This window comes from Phasianus colchicus, chromosome 1 (genome assembly GCF_987193195.1).
Source record: "Phasianus colchicus chromosome 1, bPhaCol1.hap1.1, whole genome shotgun sequence".
NCBI classification, from domain to species: Eukaryota; Metazoa; Chordata; class Aves; order Galliformes; family Phasianidae; genus Phasianus; species Phasianus colchicus.
The window spans coordinates 173,886,319-173,900,140 of NC_143436.1; the positions used below are offsets into that span (position 1 = coordinate 173,886,319).

The 13,822-nt window shown below is 42.7% G+C and overlaps 1 protein-coding gene across 4 annotated transcripts in view; it reads left to right on the top strand.

The window, feature by feature from the left end:
• Positions 1-2,031: 2,031 nt before the first annotated feature.
• DCLK1 (doublecortin like kinase 1) overlaps positions 2,032-13,822 on the top strand; it is a 231,611-nt gene continuing 219,820 nt past the window's right edge. The window contains exons 1-3 of one of the 4 annotated variants that reach the window (XM_090133092.1): positions 2,085-2,209; positions 2,303-2,342; positions 5,382-5,770. In XM_090133092.1, coding sequence (XP_089989218.1) covers positions 5,395-5,770 — 376 coding nt within the window. In that variant the 5' untranslated portion in view covers positions 2,085-2,209; positions 2,303-2,342; positions 5,382-5,394. Of the gene's footprint in view, positions 2,343-5,381; positions 5,771-13,822 lie in introns of all 4 variants that reach the window. The other 3 variants (XM_090133104.1, XM_031615845.2, XM_031615843.2) reach the window with 3 other exon arrangements.

Here is a 13,822-nt window from a genome sequence, read left to right on the forward strand (position 1 = left end):
CGACAATGTCAGACAAATCAGCACTGAACAATGTTAAAGAACAGCCCTTTGTCAGGACCGTGACAGTCCTTTCCATCAGTAATCTTTGCAATCTCCTGTTTCTTCTTATCATTTAAGACCACCATGAATATTTTATTTGATTGTTGACCTACAAAAGCAGTGGTTTTAAGGATATAATTTTAATGTGAGATTACCAGAATACTTAAAAAAATATTTTCCAATCAAATACACTAACGTTTAGCAGTGTCGCTGAGGCTGTTACATTGAAACACAAATCAAGAGAGTTTCAGAACAATAGACAAAAAGCAATATAGCTAGTGAAATATGCAGTATGGAGGTACTTAGCTATTGGGATCTTGCATCTGAAAAATGACAGTCCTTAGTTAAGTGTCATAGTGCCCTATGGGCTGTGTGGGGAGGATCAAGTGCCAGGATGCACAAAAACAAAGCAAGGTGGTTGAAGAGTGCTGAGGGCAGAGTTGTACAATCAGTTCTGAATTGCTTTGGTGTGCAGGAATTTTGTTGCTCATACTTCTTCAAGCAAAGGTGTTTCTGAGAGTTTCAGGTACTCATCTATCTTTCAAAAACTAAGGGAACTGGAAGTGTAGCCAGAACACTGCTACTTCTGTTCTCTGCTTTATTTTTGTTATTAAAGAACTCCCCCAAGATGTTGAAGACAGAGCACCAATGAGTTTTTCCTCCATCAGGAAATCTCAGGTCTCCCAAGAGCCTGACTATTGTTCTAGGGGAACTTGGAAGAAGAGGAATGCTCCATTGGCTGCTTCTTTTGAGACTTTACAGTTTTTTATAGGCTGAAGGTGGTGGTGACCCAAAGAGAAAAGTGAAGTGGGATCCTCTGTTGTGATCAAAGACCTTAAATAGGAGCAGGGCACCCTGGGCTGAAGTCCCCATCCACTGATTTTTTCTGGATTTGTGGATATAAGACACAGCAAAGGTCTCCTATACAGGCACACAAAGCCATCTTTTGTCCTTCCCAACCGAGTGCCACAACCACTAGGTTGCAGACTAATTCCCCCTCTCTGGTCTAATGCATTTTTAATTCTTTCAGAGTGCAAAGTGGAGCAGCTTGAACAGAAGGGACAGACAGTGTTTTGTTTCCTTTCACGTCCCCCTGGACTATGTGTTGTTCACCTGGCAAGCAAAAGAGAGTTAAATTGCATAGAGGAAAGCAAACCAGGCCCTTCACCTTGAGAATGGGACCTGGGAGGGTCAGGCTGGATGTTAGGAAACACCACCAGAGAGTGGTGGGCAAGGAACAGGCTCCACAGGGCAATGGCCATGGCCCCAAGCTGACAGAGTTCAAGGAGTCTGGATAGCACTGTCAGAAATACAGCTTAATTTTTAGGTAGCCCTGTGTGGAGTCGGGTATTGGACACCATGAGCCTTGTGGGTCCCTTTCAGCTCAGGATATTCTGTAAGACTATTCTATATGAACATCAAGAATACCCAAGTCTTTGTGGGGAAAGCATCAATTACAACTGCATTTTTTGGGAGTTGATTTTGCATATGTGGTACAAGACCGGAGGGGATCAGGCATAACAGGACAGTCAGTCAGATGAAGTCTAAGACACCTTTGGGCAAAAACATCCTCTGGGAAACTTAAACATAAGAACCGTAGGATCTGTGGAGGTGCTTCACCTCTGGGATCAGCCAGCAAAGCCGCAAGTAGCGTGAGGAAGCCAAGCTCCAAAGTTAGCGCCCAAATTCCACACCGACCCGCCCTGGAGCACACAGGTCCTGGTTACAGGGCTCCAGTGACTGCGTGGGCTCTCAGCACTTCGGGATCTGGCAACCCTTTTGGAGATGCCCATGAGGGGACACGGCTCTCACCCCTAGAATTCCCTGGGGGCGAGGGAGGCGGCGGGCACAAACCTCCTCAGGGCGGGCGCGTAAGCGAGCACCTCAGCGAGGCCCGGCCGGCCCCGCAGCGCCCGGGGAAGGGAGGGAGTGAGAGAGAGGGGGAGAGGACGGCGGTGCCGCCCTCTGGAGAGAGCGCCGGGAGAGGCTGGTGTGAAGAGCCGCATTTCAATGAGGGCCGGGCTAATGCAAATCACTGCAATCGGCAGCGGCGGCAGAAAGGCGAAGCAGCTGCAGCTCGGGCTCCCCAGCAGCGCTCTGCAGCCGGGGGAGGCGTAACAAAGGCATCCGAGCCGCTTTCTGCGGCAGCTCCTGCGATCGCAGCCGGGTGGTCGCCGGGGGGGGCAGGGAGGGAGCTGCCGCTCCTCAGCCGCTTCCCAGCTCGGGCCGCCGCCGCCGCCTTCCCGGCTCGCCCCGCCGGCAGCTCCGAGGGAGAGAAGCTCTCGCCGGGCTGCGGACAGCAGGTAAGGGCCGGGGGCTGCGGCGGGGCGGCCGTTTGGGGCGCGGCCGTCGGTCGGGCGCCCGCCGCGGCGCGGTGCACCTGTGCCCATTGTGTGGGGCGGCGGCCTCCGCTCGTTGCGGCGCGGCGCTCGGGCGGCATCGCGGGCAGCGGCGCTGGGGAGCGCGTCAGGTGCTGCCCGGCGCCGGGGCAGCGCGGCCGGCGGCGCTTCTGTCAGCGGGGGCTGACGTTGCGGCAGGGCTGGGTGTTCCGTGCCTCTCACGAGGTTTCCTCAGCGCGTTTCACACGCGTTTTTCTCCAGCGCTGCGGGGCATCTGTGTTTGTTAAGCTGCTACCGCTCGTGTCCGTGTGTATCTGTCTGTACGTGCGCTCCTTTTTGCGCTCGGTCTCTCCTCATCCTCGAGGTGACGGCTGGCGGGTCCGCGGTCGGTGGGATCGGAGCGTGGTGTGCGTTGCGCCGCGTGCCTGCGTGTGGCACCACGGCTGGAAGCGCCACACCTGCATTGGGTGCTGCTTCGGCTCGGTGCTGTGAGTGCCGGGCACGGCGCTGTGCTCGGGTGTGTCCCTCTGTTCCCGTATATCCGTCCGTGCACAGCGCTGAGACATCGGAGCCGATTATTTAGAATTTCTTTGTCTGCTCCGACCTTGTGGCTTGCACACGCTTTGCCGTAATTAGCGGCGCCGAGTCGTTCCAGGAGCTCGATTTCTGTTCTGAAGGACGTAATTGGGAATTACAGCCATTATCGATTAAAGCGTGCGGAAGGAAGGGCAGCGGCTCACACTTCTCTCCCCCATACTCCCTAATTATTTGAGCTGAGAGTCTTTTTAAAAAACTGTATCTTGGTGTAACTTATTTTTCCTTCTATTTTGTGCGTGTACGAGGTGAATTGAGCAAATGAAACGGCAGCCCTAAGGAAAATCCGTTTCTCCCATCATTGCCGTTGCTTCCCAGATACAGGTTTTGAATTGTGAGTTCTGAGATCGTGTACGACTAACAGCTTCTTGCTGCCATTAAAAATGGAGTAAAACAACTTAGAAACATCATGGCATGTAGTCTCAATCCTAAGCTGTGGCCATTAAATCATATTTAGTATTTAACTCGGGGAACTGTCAGTGAAATGCCATGGTGAATTCCTTGTCCTGTGAGTTGGAGTGGTGCATATGTACTGATGAGGGGAATTATTTTCCTGCCTATATATATATTCATATTTATAACTGTATGGTTTTGTGTTTGTACATATATGTACACGTATGTATATATATATGCACAAACACCACACACAGTAAATTTTCCTGTGCCTATATACATGCACATTTTATGTATATGCATGCATACATATTGTGTGTGTATGTGTATATATACACACGTGTGCTATTGGTAGCTTTGAAAGTGTTGCAGGTATAAATCTTGCCCTTATACATGAGCACATGATGCAGTGTGTACATAGCAGAGTAAGTAGCAAGCTGTCCCCAGCTTGGCTAAGTAATTTTCAAGACCCTATGCTCACAGTGGTTGCTTTAGGTGCTGGCTCTGGTCAAGCACGTGAACAGCTCAGAGAAGTTGTGGAGCACATTCCCTATAGTTTTGCAGCAACAAAGTCCAGCTCTATAATCCCTGTTTAGTGCAAGCTTGTGTAAGCTTAGAGCATCTGTAATTCTTTCTGTATTTTCTCTTACTGTTTGCTGCTACTACTTTGCAGCAGTCTGGGTTTTTCTGTTTTTAAAGGACATAGAATTATGAGTGGTTTAAACGAAGCTTGGGCTTGCAGGTTGTTTTTTTTTTTCTTTCTTTTCTTTTTACTGGAAATCAATGAGAGAGACCACTTCTGAATTAGGTCTGTGTATCTGCACTATAAATAAACTTAGTGTGCTTTGCTGTTCTGCAGGGAACTGGCAAATTTAGGTGACTCAAATAAAAGTGTTTCTAACCTAATAATCTTTTGGTTGTTCTAAATTTGTTCATACTTAAAAATTATTTATGAAGGTTCATGTGCAATCTGTAGTATTTAGTCTTGTGTCACTCATAAAAAAGCAGGTAAATGCCTCCTTGATTTCACTTCTGAAAGAGTGAACTTCCCTTTATGTGAACTTATATTGAACAGTTGGGCCCATTTTGGCCAGAACAGAGAGCTCTTTGCTGCTGTCAAGCATGGGTGATGCTAATTGCTAGTTTGCTCATCAACACTGAATTTATCACTCCAGTGATAGTCTTCTTGGCAAGAGAAGCTGTTGCCAGCCAGCAACTTGAATGCTAGTGCTAGGACTTACACAGAATTTTCAAGAAGTATTGTTAAGCACAGAAGCAGCTTGTCCTTTGAATAATACTAGCTTGGTGACTCCTCCTTTCTTTTATTATTGTTATTTTTTCTTTATTTCATGATGTTTGAGCACTTCTGTTGATTCGGAGTATGCAAAATGTTTGCACAAAGACCACTGAAATAAATGGTTGGAATGAGCAAAAACATTTTAACAGTGGGCTTGACCCACCAAGTCACATTACTAGTATTGACAGTTCTGATTCTAATCACCAACCTCCAATGTCTGTTCCTCTGAGAAGCTCTTACTTGTTGCCAAGCACTGGGCAATTACTGTGTTTTGAAGTGACACCTTTTGAGATCATGGGTGGAACAAACAATATAGTGGGGTCGAATGGTCTAGAAGGTAGAGTGGACTCAAGTATCACCTGAATATAAGATGAAGAAAAGGTAGAAAGCTGACCCATTTGTTCTTTTCCAGTAGCTCCACTTTGTCACCTCATTTTCAGAGCTCTTACTGAATAAACTTTAATGTTTGTGTACGCCTAGCAATTGGTTACCGGAGTGGTATTTCTGTGGCATATAAAAGCCTAACTTATAAACCAGTTTTTATGGCATGTCAGGAGGACTGTAAAATGAACATGTGAACGTAGCATGGCTTCATTCAAGCATTTTTCTTAGTCTGGAAAGTAGTCATCTGTATCTGTCTTGTATATAACATGATGTATGAAGGTGAGCTCCCATAAGATGTGTAAGTTGTTCAACCTCTTTACTTGTATATCCCTTAGATTGAACTTCAAGATGTCATTTGGGAGAGATATGGAGCTGGAGCATTTTGATGAGCGTGATAAAGCGCAGCGGTATGGCCGAGGGTCCCGGGTAAATGGTTTGCCCAGCCCTACCCACAGTGCCCACTGCAGCTTTTATCGAACCCGTACTCTACAGACCCTGAGTTCTGAGAAGAAAGCCAAGAAAGTTCGTTTCTATCGTAATGGAGACCGGTATTTCAAAGGGATTGTATATGCCATCTCCCCTGACCGGTTTAGATCTTTTGAAGCTCTGCTGGCTGATCTGACCCGAACTCTGTCTGACAATGTGAATCTGCCCCAGGGAGTGAGAACAATCTACACAATTGATGGCTCCAAAAAGATTTCCTCCTTGGACCAGCTAGTAGAAGGTAAGCGACAAGAATTGGAATTGTAAAGTTTTGCTTGAGTCAGTGTTTGTCTTATCTATTAAGTCTTCTCCAAGCAGGTAATGGAGAAGGGATCTAATGGAGAAAGGATCTTCAGTTTTGTAACTAGGACTGTGGATTTCTTACATTGTGCCTTGAAATATACTTGCTTTGCTACTTATTTCCCTCTTGTTGGAAGTGTGAAAGCTTTCCCTTTTTTTAGCCTGGTGTTCATAGCCATAGATCTTGAAAGCCACATCTGCTCCTTCTTCTGAACTTGCATGTTGAAAAATAGCTATGAGAATTTAGCTATACACAACAAGGTCCATGGTGCCCACTTCTGTAAGTTTTGTCAGTGGATATTTTCACCTTTACAGTAAAGTCAACTCTCTAACATTTCTCTACAAATAAATATGCGGTAAATAAAGTTCCCTTCAGTCACAGTGTGGACAGCCTTTCTGAGACTAATGTTGTAGCTATGGTTTAGCAGGTGTGGATGATTTAAATAGAGTGAAACAGGACAGGAGGAAAAAGTTCTTTTTTTGTTTTTTTGTTTTCTTTCCTGATCCACTGTGTCTTAAGTCCTTCTGGCTTGCAGTGGGTTTTTTTTTTTCATGTTTGTAGACAGTAGCTTTTAGTATAAAACATGAAAATGTGGAAGGCCTGGAAGCATTTAACTAGTATGTAGGCATAATGGAGCTGGTGTTTTTATCAGTAAAGTCAAAAGTGCAGATTCTTGCTGTGTTCAAAGCAAATAAAGGCCAAATAACTGTGGTTTTCTTGTTGCTTCCATGTTGCCTTGGCCTCAGGGTGCCTTGGGCAAACTTTTAAGCTAGTGCATGGACACACAGCTGCTGGGGAGCCAATTTAGAGTTGTAACAGAGTTTGTAATTTCTTCACTATTTTCATCTTTAGCATAGAATGAAAGAATTTGCAGTGTCAGGATATAATGAAAGGATTAGAAGGACACAGACTTGTGAAGGGAAGAAGAAAGGGGTAATGCTGAGTAAGGTTGCCATCAAAGGAGCAGATCTTCTGAGTAGTGTTCAATTACTGTTCGGTTGCATCCTTTGGATATCATAGCAGAGGAAAGCTTCTTAAGCAGAAGTTTTGAGATGAGAGTATACTTGATAATCCTCCCTTCCTAAAAAGCAGAGTAGAGAACAACATGAAGATGATCAAAGGGAAAGCTGGAATATGGGATTGCCTATGTGAGTAAGAGTTTTTTGAGTTTAGGACCACAGTTTTAGCAAAATTTGAAAGGAAACCGGTCTTAAGACCCATGCTATGAATTTCAGGCCAGAGTTAGAAATATATTTGTGAGGGTGGTATCTAATTGGTGGAGAAAATCAATTGCTGGAAGGAAAGACTGATGTTAATCAACGTCTGTTTAAAAATAGTATTTGTATATTGTGCTTATTTGATTCATTTGCTCATCAAGAAGCAAGTATCATTGATGTTAATGTGGATTTGCACAGCCTCTGGTGCCAGTCATAACCAGCTGTTTCGAAAGAAAGAATTTAATTGCAAAATAAATTCAGCACGTCATTGAGAGCAGCTCTGCCAAGAAGGACTTAGGGGTCCTGGTAGATGAAAAACTCAATGTGAACTAGCAGTGCATGCTTGCAGCCTGGAAGTCCAAGAGTTATCCTGGGCTGCATCAAAAGAAGGGAGGCCAGCAGAGTGAAGAAGATGATTGTCCCTCTCTACTCTGCCTTTTTGAGGCTCCATCTGGAGTACTGTGTATCCAGGTCAAGGCCTGCTGGCACAAGAAAGATGTGGTGCTTTTGGAGAGGGTCTGGTGGAGGGCCACAAAGATGATCAGAGGGATGGAGTACCTCCGCTATGAAGACAGGCTGAGGGAGCTGGGCTTGTTCAGCCTGGAAAGGAGAAGACTCTGGGGAGACCTCATTGTGACCCTCCAGTGCTTGAAGGGAGCTTATAAGCAGGAAGAGATTGTTTTTTTTTTTTTTTTTTTACATGATCTGATTGTGATAGGACAAGGATGAATGGTTTTAGACTAAAACAGGAAAGATATAGATTATATGTTAGTGGGAAATTTTTCACTGAAGAGAGTGGTGAGTTACTGGCACAGGCTGCCCAGTGAACCTGTGTGTGCCCCGTCCCTGAAGGTGTTCAAGGCCAGGTTGGATGGGGACCCGGGCAACCTGATCTAGTGCCTGATTTAGTGGTTGGCAACTCTGTGTGTGGCGGGGGGTGTTGGAACTAGATGATCTTTGAGGCCCCTTCCAACCCAAACCATTCTATGATTTTATGAGCCTATAAAATTGGTTTATTTTAGCATCCTAGAGAATAATACTCTGACTTACAAATCAGTCAAAATGAATAATGGTACCAGTTAAGTTTCATTTTAAAGAAGGGCTTTGGTATTCCTTTGTTCCGTGGGACTTAATTCCTTACTTTTGCAATGAATACATCCTCTCTTCCTTTGTACAATTCATGTTGGAGTATCTTATTGTGCTGTTGACACTGGAATTTACAGAAGTTAATTTTTGCATGTGAGTGATGAGCTGTATCTGTATTCCATCTGAAATAGAGCTTCTTGTCTGTTTGTATAGAAGTGTAAGATGGTTTATTTTGTTCTGATTCCCTCATAAAGCTATACTTCACAGCACAGGTTCACATATTAGCTTGGTGGTGGTTTTTATGGAAGCTACTTCCAATCTACCGTACAAATTTATTAGAGTTTGGCTAGGCTGGTAAAGCATTAATTAGCTTGAAGCTGTGCTTTGTGTTTAAATAGCTGGAAAATTGCTTAATTTTTTCTTCCTCTTGTCAAATGAAATTTGTGCTCAATCTGTTCAAGTACAATGTGTTACTTTCTTCATGATGAGGCTATTCCCTTACTATATGAATTAATTTCATGAGAGTGTTAGGAATTTAAATACTGGTCTTTATTTCTTAGTGTATTTTAGTGGGTACTGAGTTGCTGTTAGCATTGTAGGGTAAATATGTAAAGCCTTGATTTGGAGATTGACATTTCTGCCTGTGAGACAGATACTCTACTTTTACCTTTACCTACCTATGGGAGGGTGAACAAAGAGAAGCTCCTAGGGAAAACAAGTCAGCAGCCACTGCCTCTCATCCTGGAGCTAAATCTATAGAACTGCATGAAGGATGATCCCAAAGGAGCCAAGACTGTGTAAAGGAGCTGTATTGCTTCAGTAGTATTTATCTATCCTGCATGCAACTCTGAACCAGTATGAGAATATACTAGTGCTGTATGTTATTCTGAGGTGCATGGACAGATCCAACTTTTACTTTAAACTAATGACTCTCCAAAGTCTTTTTTTTTTTGTGTGTGTGTGTGTATGTGGGGGAGGGGAGGAGGGTTTGTTTTTTTAAAGACTTGAGGTGTTTGAGCTTTGCTGGACTTTGATTACAAGGGATAACTACTGTTGTAAAAAGTTTTGCATGCTCTGCAGCTTCTCTCGCCTTAGATGAGGTGAAGAATGTGGATTTAAGATTTAAACATTAAGATAAACATTAGGATTAAAATGGATTTAGGTTAGCTTCTTTTTGTTAGACCTGATGTTCAGGGCTCTTACCTTTACAAAATGGTTTCAGAATGTAAAATGACTTCACTCTTTAGGTATAGCAAGTAATCAGAGCATGGAAAAACAATAGAATCTAGAAGCTGCTTTTAAGGCTGAACTGTGTAGCTGAAAACAAAGTCTAAGGAAAAGACTGAATTCCGCTGAATTTCCAGAAGTGTATTATCCTGAAAGCTGCAAATGGAGGTGCACTGATGTTTCTTTCCCCAAGAAACTACCACTGAAGAAGGTAATAAGAACAGCAATAGATGAGTATGAGCAGGATACATTTGAAACACAGAGTATTACTTACAGTTTTTACTCTTGGGGTCCTCCTTTGTGAAACAAAGACCACAGAATCAATCCATAGCTGGAACTGCATCCCTTTCTCATTAATTTTAATTATAATATTACCTCAGAGCCTTGGGTATGAACCAGAATCAATTGTTTGAAGTTTCCACAATACCTACCACAAAAGATGAAGCCTGCAGCAGAGCACTGGCAAAGACTCACCAAAAAGCCTCAAACCACAAGATAACTGAAAGAGTACTGGGAAACAATAACGTCACATGCCAGTATTGGGTGTGCTGCTAAACTATTGTAAAGATTTGCATGAGTTGTGTAGATGTAATTATAAAAATAATTTTCAGTGATAATCTGAAAAACAAAAATGACAGTCTCTTGAAGGTTTATCTTGTGGCTGTGATCCTAATTGAAGGAACAGTTTGAAAGAACACAAATGTACCTGGTTGGAAATCTGGTAATGCCTGTCACTGGCTAAAGATTCTTAGAAGTTAGAAATCTCACTGGAGTGGCAGAGAAGTTGATGAATAATGTAAGGTTTGAGGGAAAGGCCTGGCAGGTAGAGCAGACAGGCAGTTTGCATTTGATGCTTCAAACACAGCTTTCCAGCTTCCTGTGGAGGTTCAAAAAGCAGTATTTCCTAGCTGAGGTAGTGGGCAATGGGAGACTTCCTGACTACTTTGGATGTGAGTCTTGTAGCTTTCATTGTTACCTCATTTCTCACATCTCTGCTTTCTGCTCTTATGCCTGTTGCTGCTGCCACCTCATTAACTCTGCTGCCTGCTTCCAGCTGTGCTGGTGAGAAGCCCAGCCTGGTCATCCTGTAGGAGCTGACTGACCTGATCTGCAATGTACTCTGGAGCTAATCCTGTGTCCTTTTTGCCTACCTTAGTGGCTGGGAATTGAAAGGTTTATGTGCATAGACAATCAAAATAATAATAGTGAAGTATCTTTACATGTTTGTAGAGCTGAATTTATGTGGACATTTGTAAGATTGCATTTATATTGGATATTTGCCATAGACTTGATCCAGCGCTATCAAAATGGGTAAAACTTGGACTGGATCCTGTGGTAGAAATGTCCTCAATCCTTACATTGTTTAATAAACAAACAGCTGAATAATCCTGTTCTGCAAATGATTGAGGGTTGTTTTGGCACTATTTGATTATTTTATTTCATGAATTTGTGAAGGTTAGTCTGTTAGCCAGTTGATCCACATTTTGTCTTCCTAAACAAATTATTGGAGGAATTGGTCATTTTTTTTGGAGTGTGTACAAGAGTTATTTTGTTTGTAGCAAGACTGAGGAAATTGGAGGGAGGAGGGGGGCAAAATGGGATGGAAATATGTCTTTATTTTTTCCTTTAGATCACAAAGAGGAAAAAAAGATTTTTATTTTTTTTAATGCCAGACTGAGCAAAAATATCTATGTGCCAAAAAAGTCCTTCAAACAATCTGAGGAGACCTGATTTAAAGTTTCTTGGTGCGTCTGATTGGTAGGTGAATATGGGCAGATGAGGTACATTTCCTGCCGATGCCCCGTCTCATTTGCAGTGTTGCATTTTTTCAGATACTGAAAAAAGACAAGGCAGCACTAATATAGTTTAAGTAGGTTATTGCTCTCTGAACTAACACATCTGGGAGCATTTAGTAGTAATTTATTTGGTTCAGGTCATCTTCCTTGTGCATTCAGCTCTTCATGATGGGGGATAGTCTGAATTCCTTGTCACATCCCCTGAGAGATTCTTCCTGTCTTTTGCTTATACAGAACCAAGGAAATGGAAGTGAAGAAGTACCTGTTGTGCTCTGTGCTGGGGGTACTGGTCCCCTTCCCTGTTCTCTTAAACTGTCTGTTGTCCAGTTCACTGGGAAACAAAGTGCAGTGAATGACTGCTGCACTAAGCATCTTCACTGGGATGTCTCACTGCAAAAGAGTACAATTGCTGCAGTTTGCCCTGCTGATTGTCTTGTACATGAATTTTCTTTTCATAGAATCAAAGAATGGCCTAGGTTGAAAAGGACCACAATGATCATTTAGTTTCAACCCCCCTGCTATGTGCAGGGTCGCCAACCACCAGACCAGGCTGCCCAGAGCCACATCCAGCCTGGCCTTGAATGCCTCCAGGGATGGGGCATCCACAGCCTCCTTGGGCAACCTGTTCCAGTGCGTCACCACCCTCTGGGTGAAAAACTTCCTCCTAATATCTAACCTAAACCTCCCCTGTCTCACTTTAAAACCATTCCTATGTCCTATCACTGTCCACCCTTGTAAAAAGCTGTTCCCCTTCCTGTTTATATGCTCCCTTCAAATATTGGAAGGTCACAATGAGGTCTCCCTGAAGCCTTCTATTTTCCAAGCCAACAATTCCTTACAAACCCAATTCTTTTTCATAGTTTTTGCTCTTTTAAAGGAATCAATAAGTTATTCAATAAATTGACAGTCATGCTGTCTAATGAGTGGAGTGTTTTCTGATTCCGTGGTTCTGTTCTTTCTCCAGGGTTTCCACCTATGACCTACTGGCTTCTGTATGAAGCCATTTTAGGCTGGGTTGCCTTTAGCACAGAAAAGCACAGTGACTCATCCTTTTTAAGACTGGTCTTTCTCCAGTTTGCTAATATTCTCATTACTACAAAATTAACTGCTAATGTCCAAATACCAAAGAGAAGATCAAACACTTGTATCAGTGCTTACAGACAGTAATTCAGCGTCTCTTCTGCAGCCACCTTGTGTCCGTTTATTTGTATATGTAATACTTATGTTTATGTATACATACATATAATTTTATTACATGAAGCACATTAGGAAGTTCTTTTGTGACCTATGAGAATATCCTTCAGTGTTTAATGGCTCTAGCGGTTCAACTGTGGTGAGGCTGTTGCCTGTAGCAACAGTAGCCAAAGGTTACAAAAAAATTTAAAATAAATAAATGCATTATCACTTGATTAGTTTTAGTCTTCTCTTAACTACAGCAAGCCTACTTTTTTCCAGACTCCAGTTCAGGCTGTTGAACCACAGACCTCCCAGGCTTCACATTACAGCACCGGGACAGACTTTGGAAGAAGCAATAGTAAATGCACAAATTTGCTTCGTTGGACTGGTGTCCACTAGGAAACCTCTTCTTTAGGTAGCTCTGAAGAGAGGATGAAAACTAAGGTGGAGACTTTTTGCCCTTTATATTGCTGTTTCCTCTATATGTAAGCAGCACGAATGCTAAAGGATCTTAATCTAGACATTGAAATTTCTCGCTCCCATCAACATGAGTCCTAACTTCAGGAAATTTAAGCTTGTACTTAAGAATTCCAAGGATCAAGAGTACTCAAAGTTTGTTGAATATCACCATAAACCATAATTTACTCAATTTGAGATGAGATACTTTTTAGACTATGGGTTATTTCCTATTCAGTTTGTTTTCTGCCAGGTCCTACCCTTAGGAATACCCACAAATGACAGCTGCAGTCCCAGGCCAACTTACCACAAGTTTTCTTATGCTTCAGGCAGAGTCTTGGAGGCTTAAGCAATCTTAAGTTGCAGTGTGATGGGAAAGGTCTCAATCTTTTTTCTTGTGTAAAATAGCTATTACTACTGATATTTAATCTTACAATGGTTTGGATACTCAATCTCTAAGACATTCTGTATCTAAACTTGAGCCTCTTCAAGGGAAAAGGATATTTTTCCCTTGGGTGCAGATATCTTATTGGTGTAATATAGCTTGGTTGGAAATGAAGAAGGGGAAAACAGTCTGATGTTAAAACAATCCCACAGCTTCAACAAGTGTTTTATGGTCATTTACACAGAATTAGTTTTGTAGCTAAGAGCTGACATGCTGTTATACATTATGAAGAAGCCTCCTAACCTTGACATAAAGAAGATACTAGAAATTATGTGGAATGCTGTCCTTTCAAGAAAGTGAAAATTTCTAGAAGATCTGTGATTTTTTTTTTTTCACTTTTGCAAAGTATTTTATGCAGCAGTTACTATCATATTGATGACAATCCTATTCATATCATAGCAGGATCCTTTAACTTTTTTCCTGTACAAAATATTATTGTTTTATACAATTAACTATTTGTAAAGATAAGAAGTTGTTGTGGGTGAATCCTGTCCATGCAGTAATGAATAGCTAGTGCTAAAAATATTGGACTGGGACTTGGATAAAAGAACATGTCTTGTTTGATTGCTACTGGATCATTAGTGCTGCT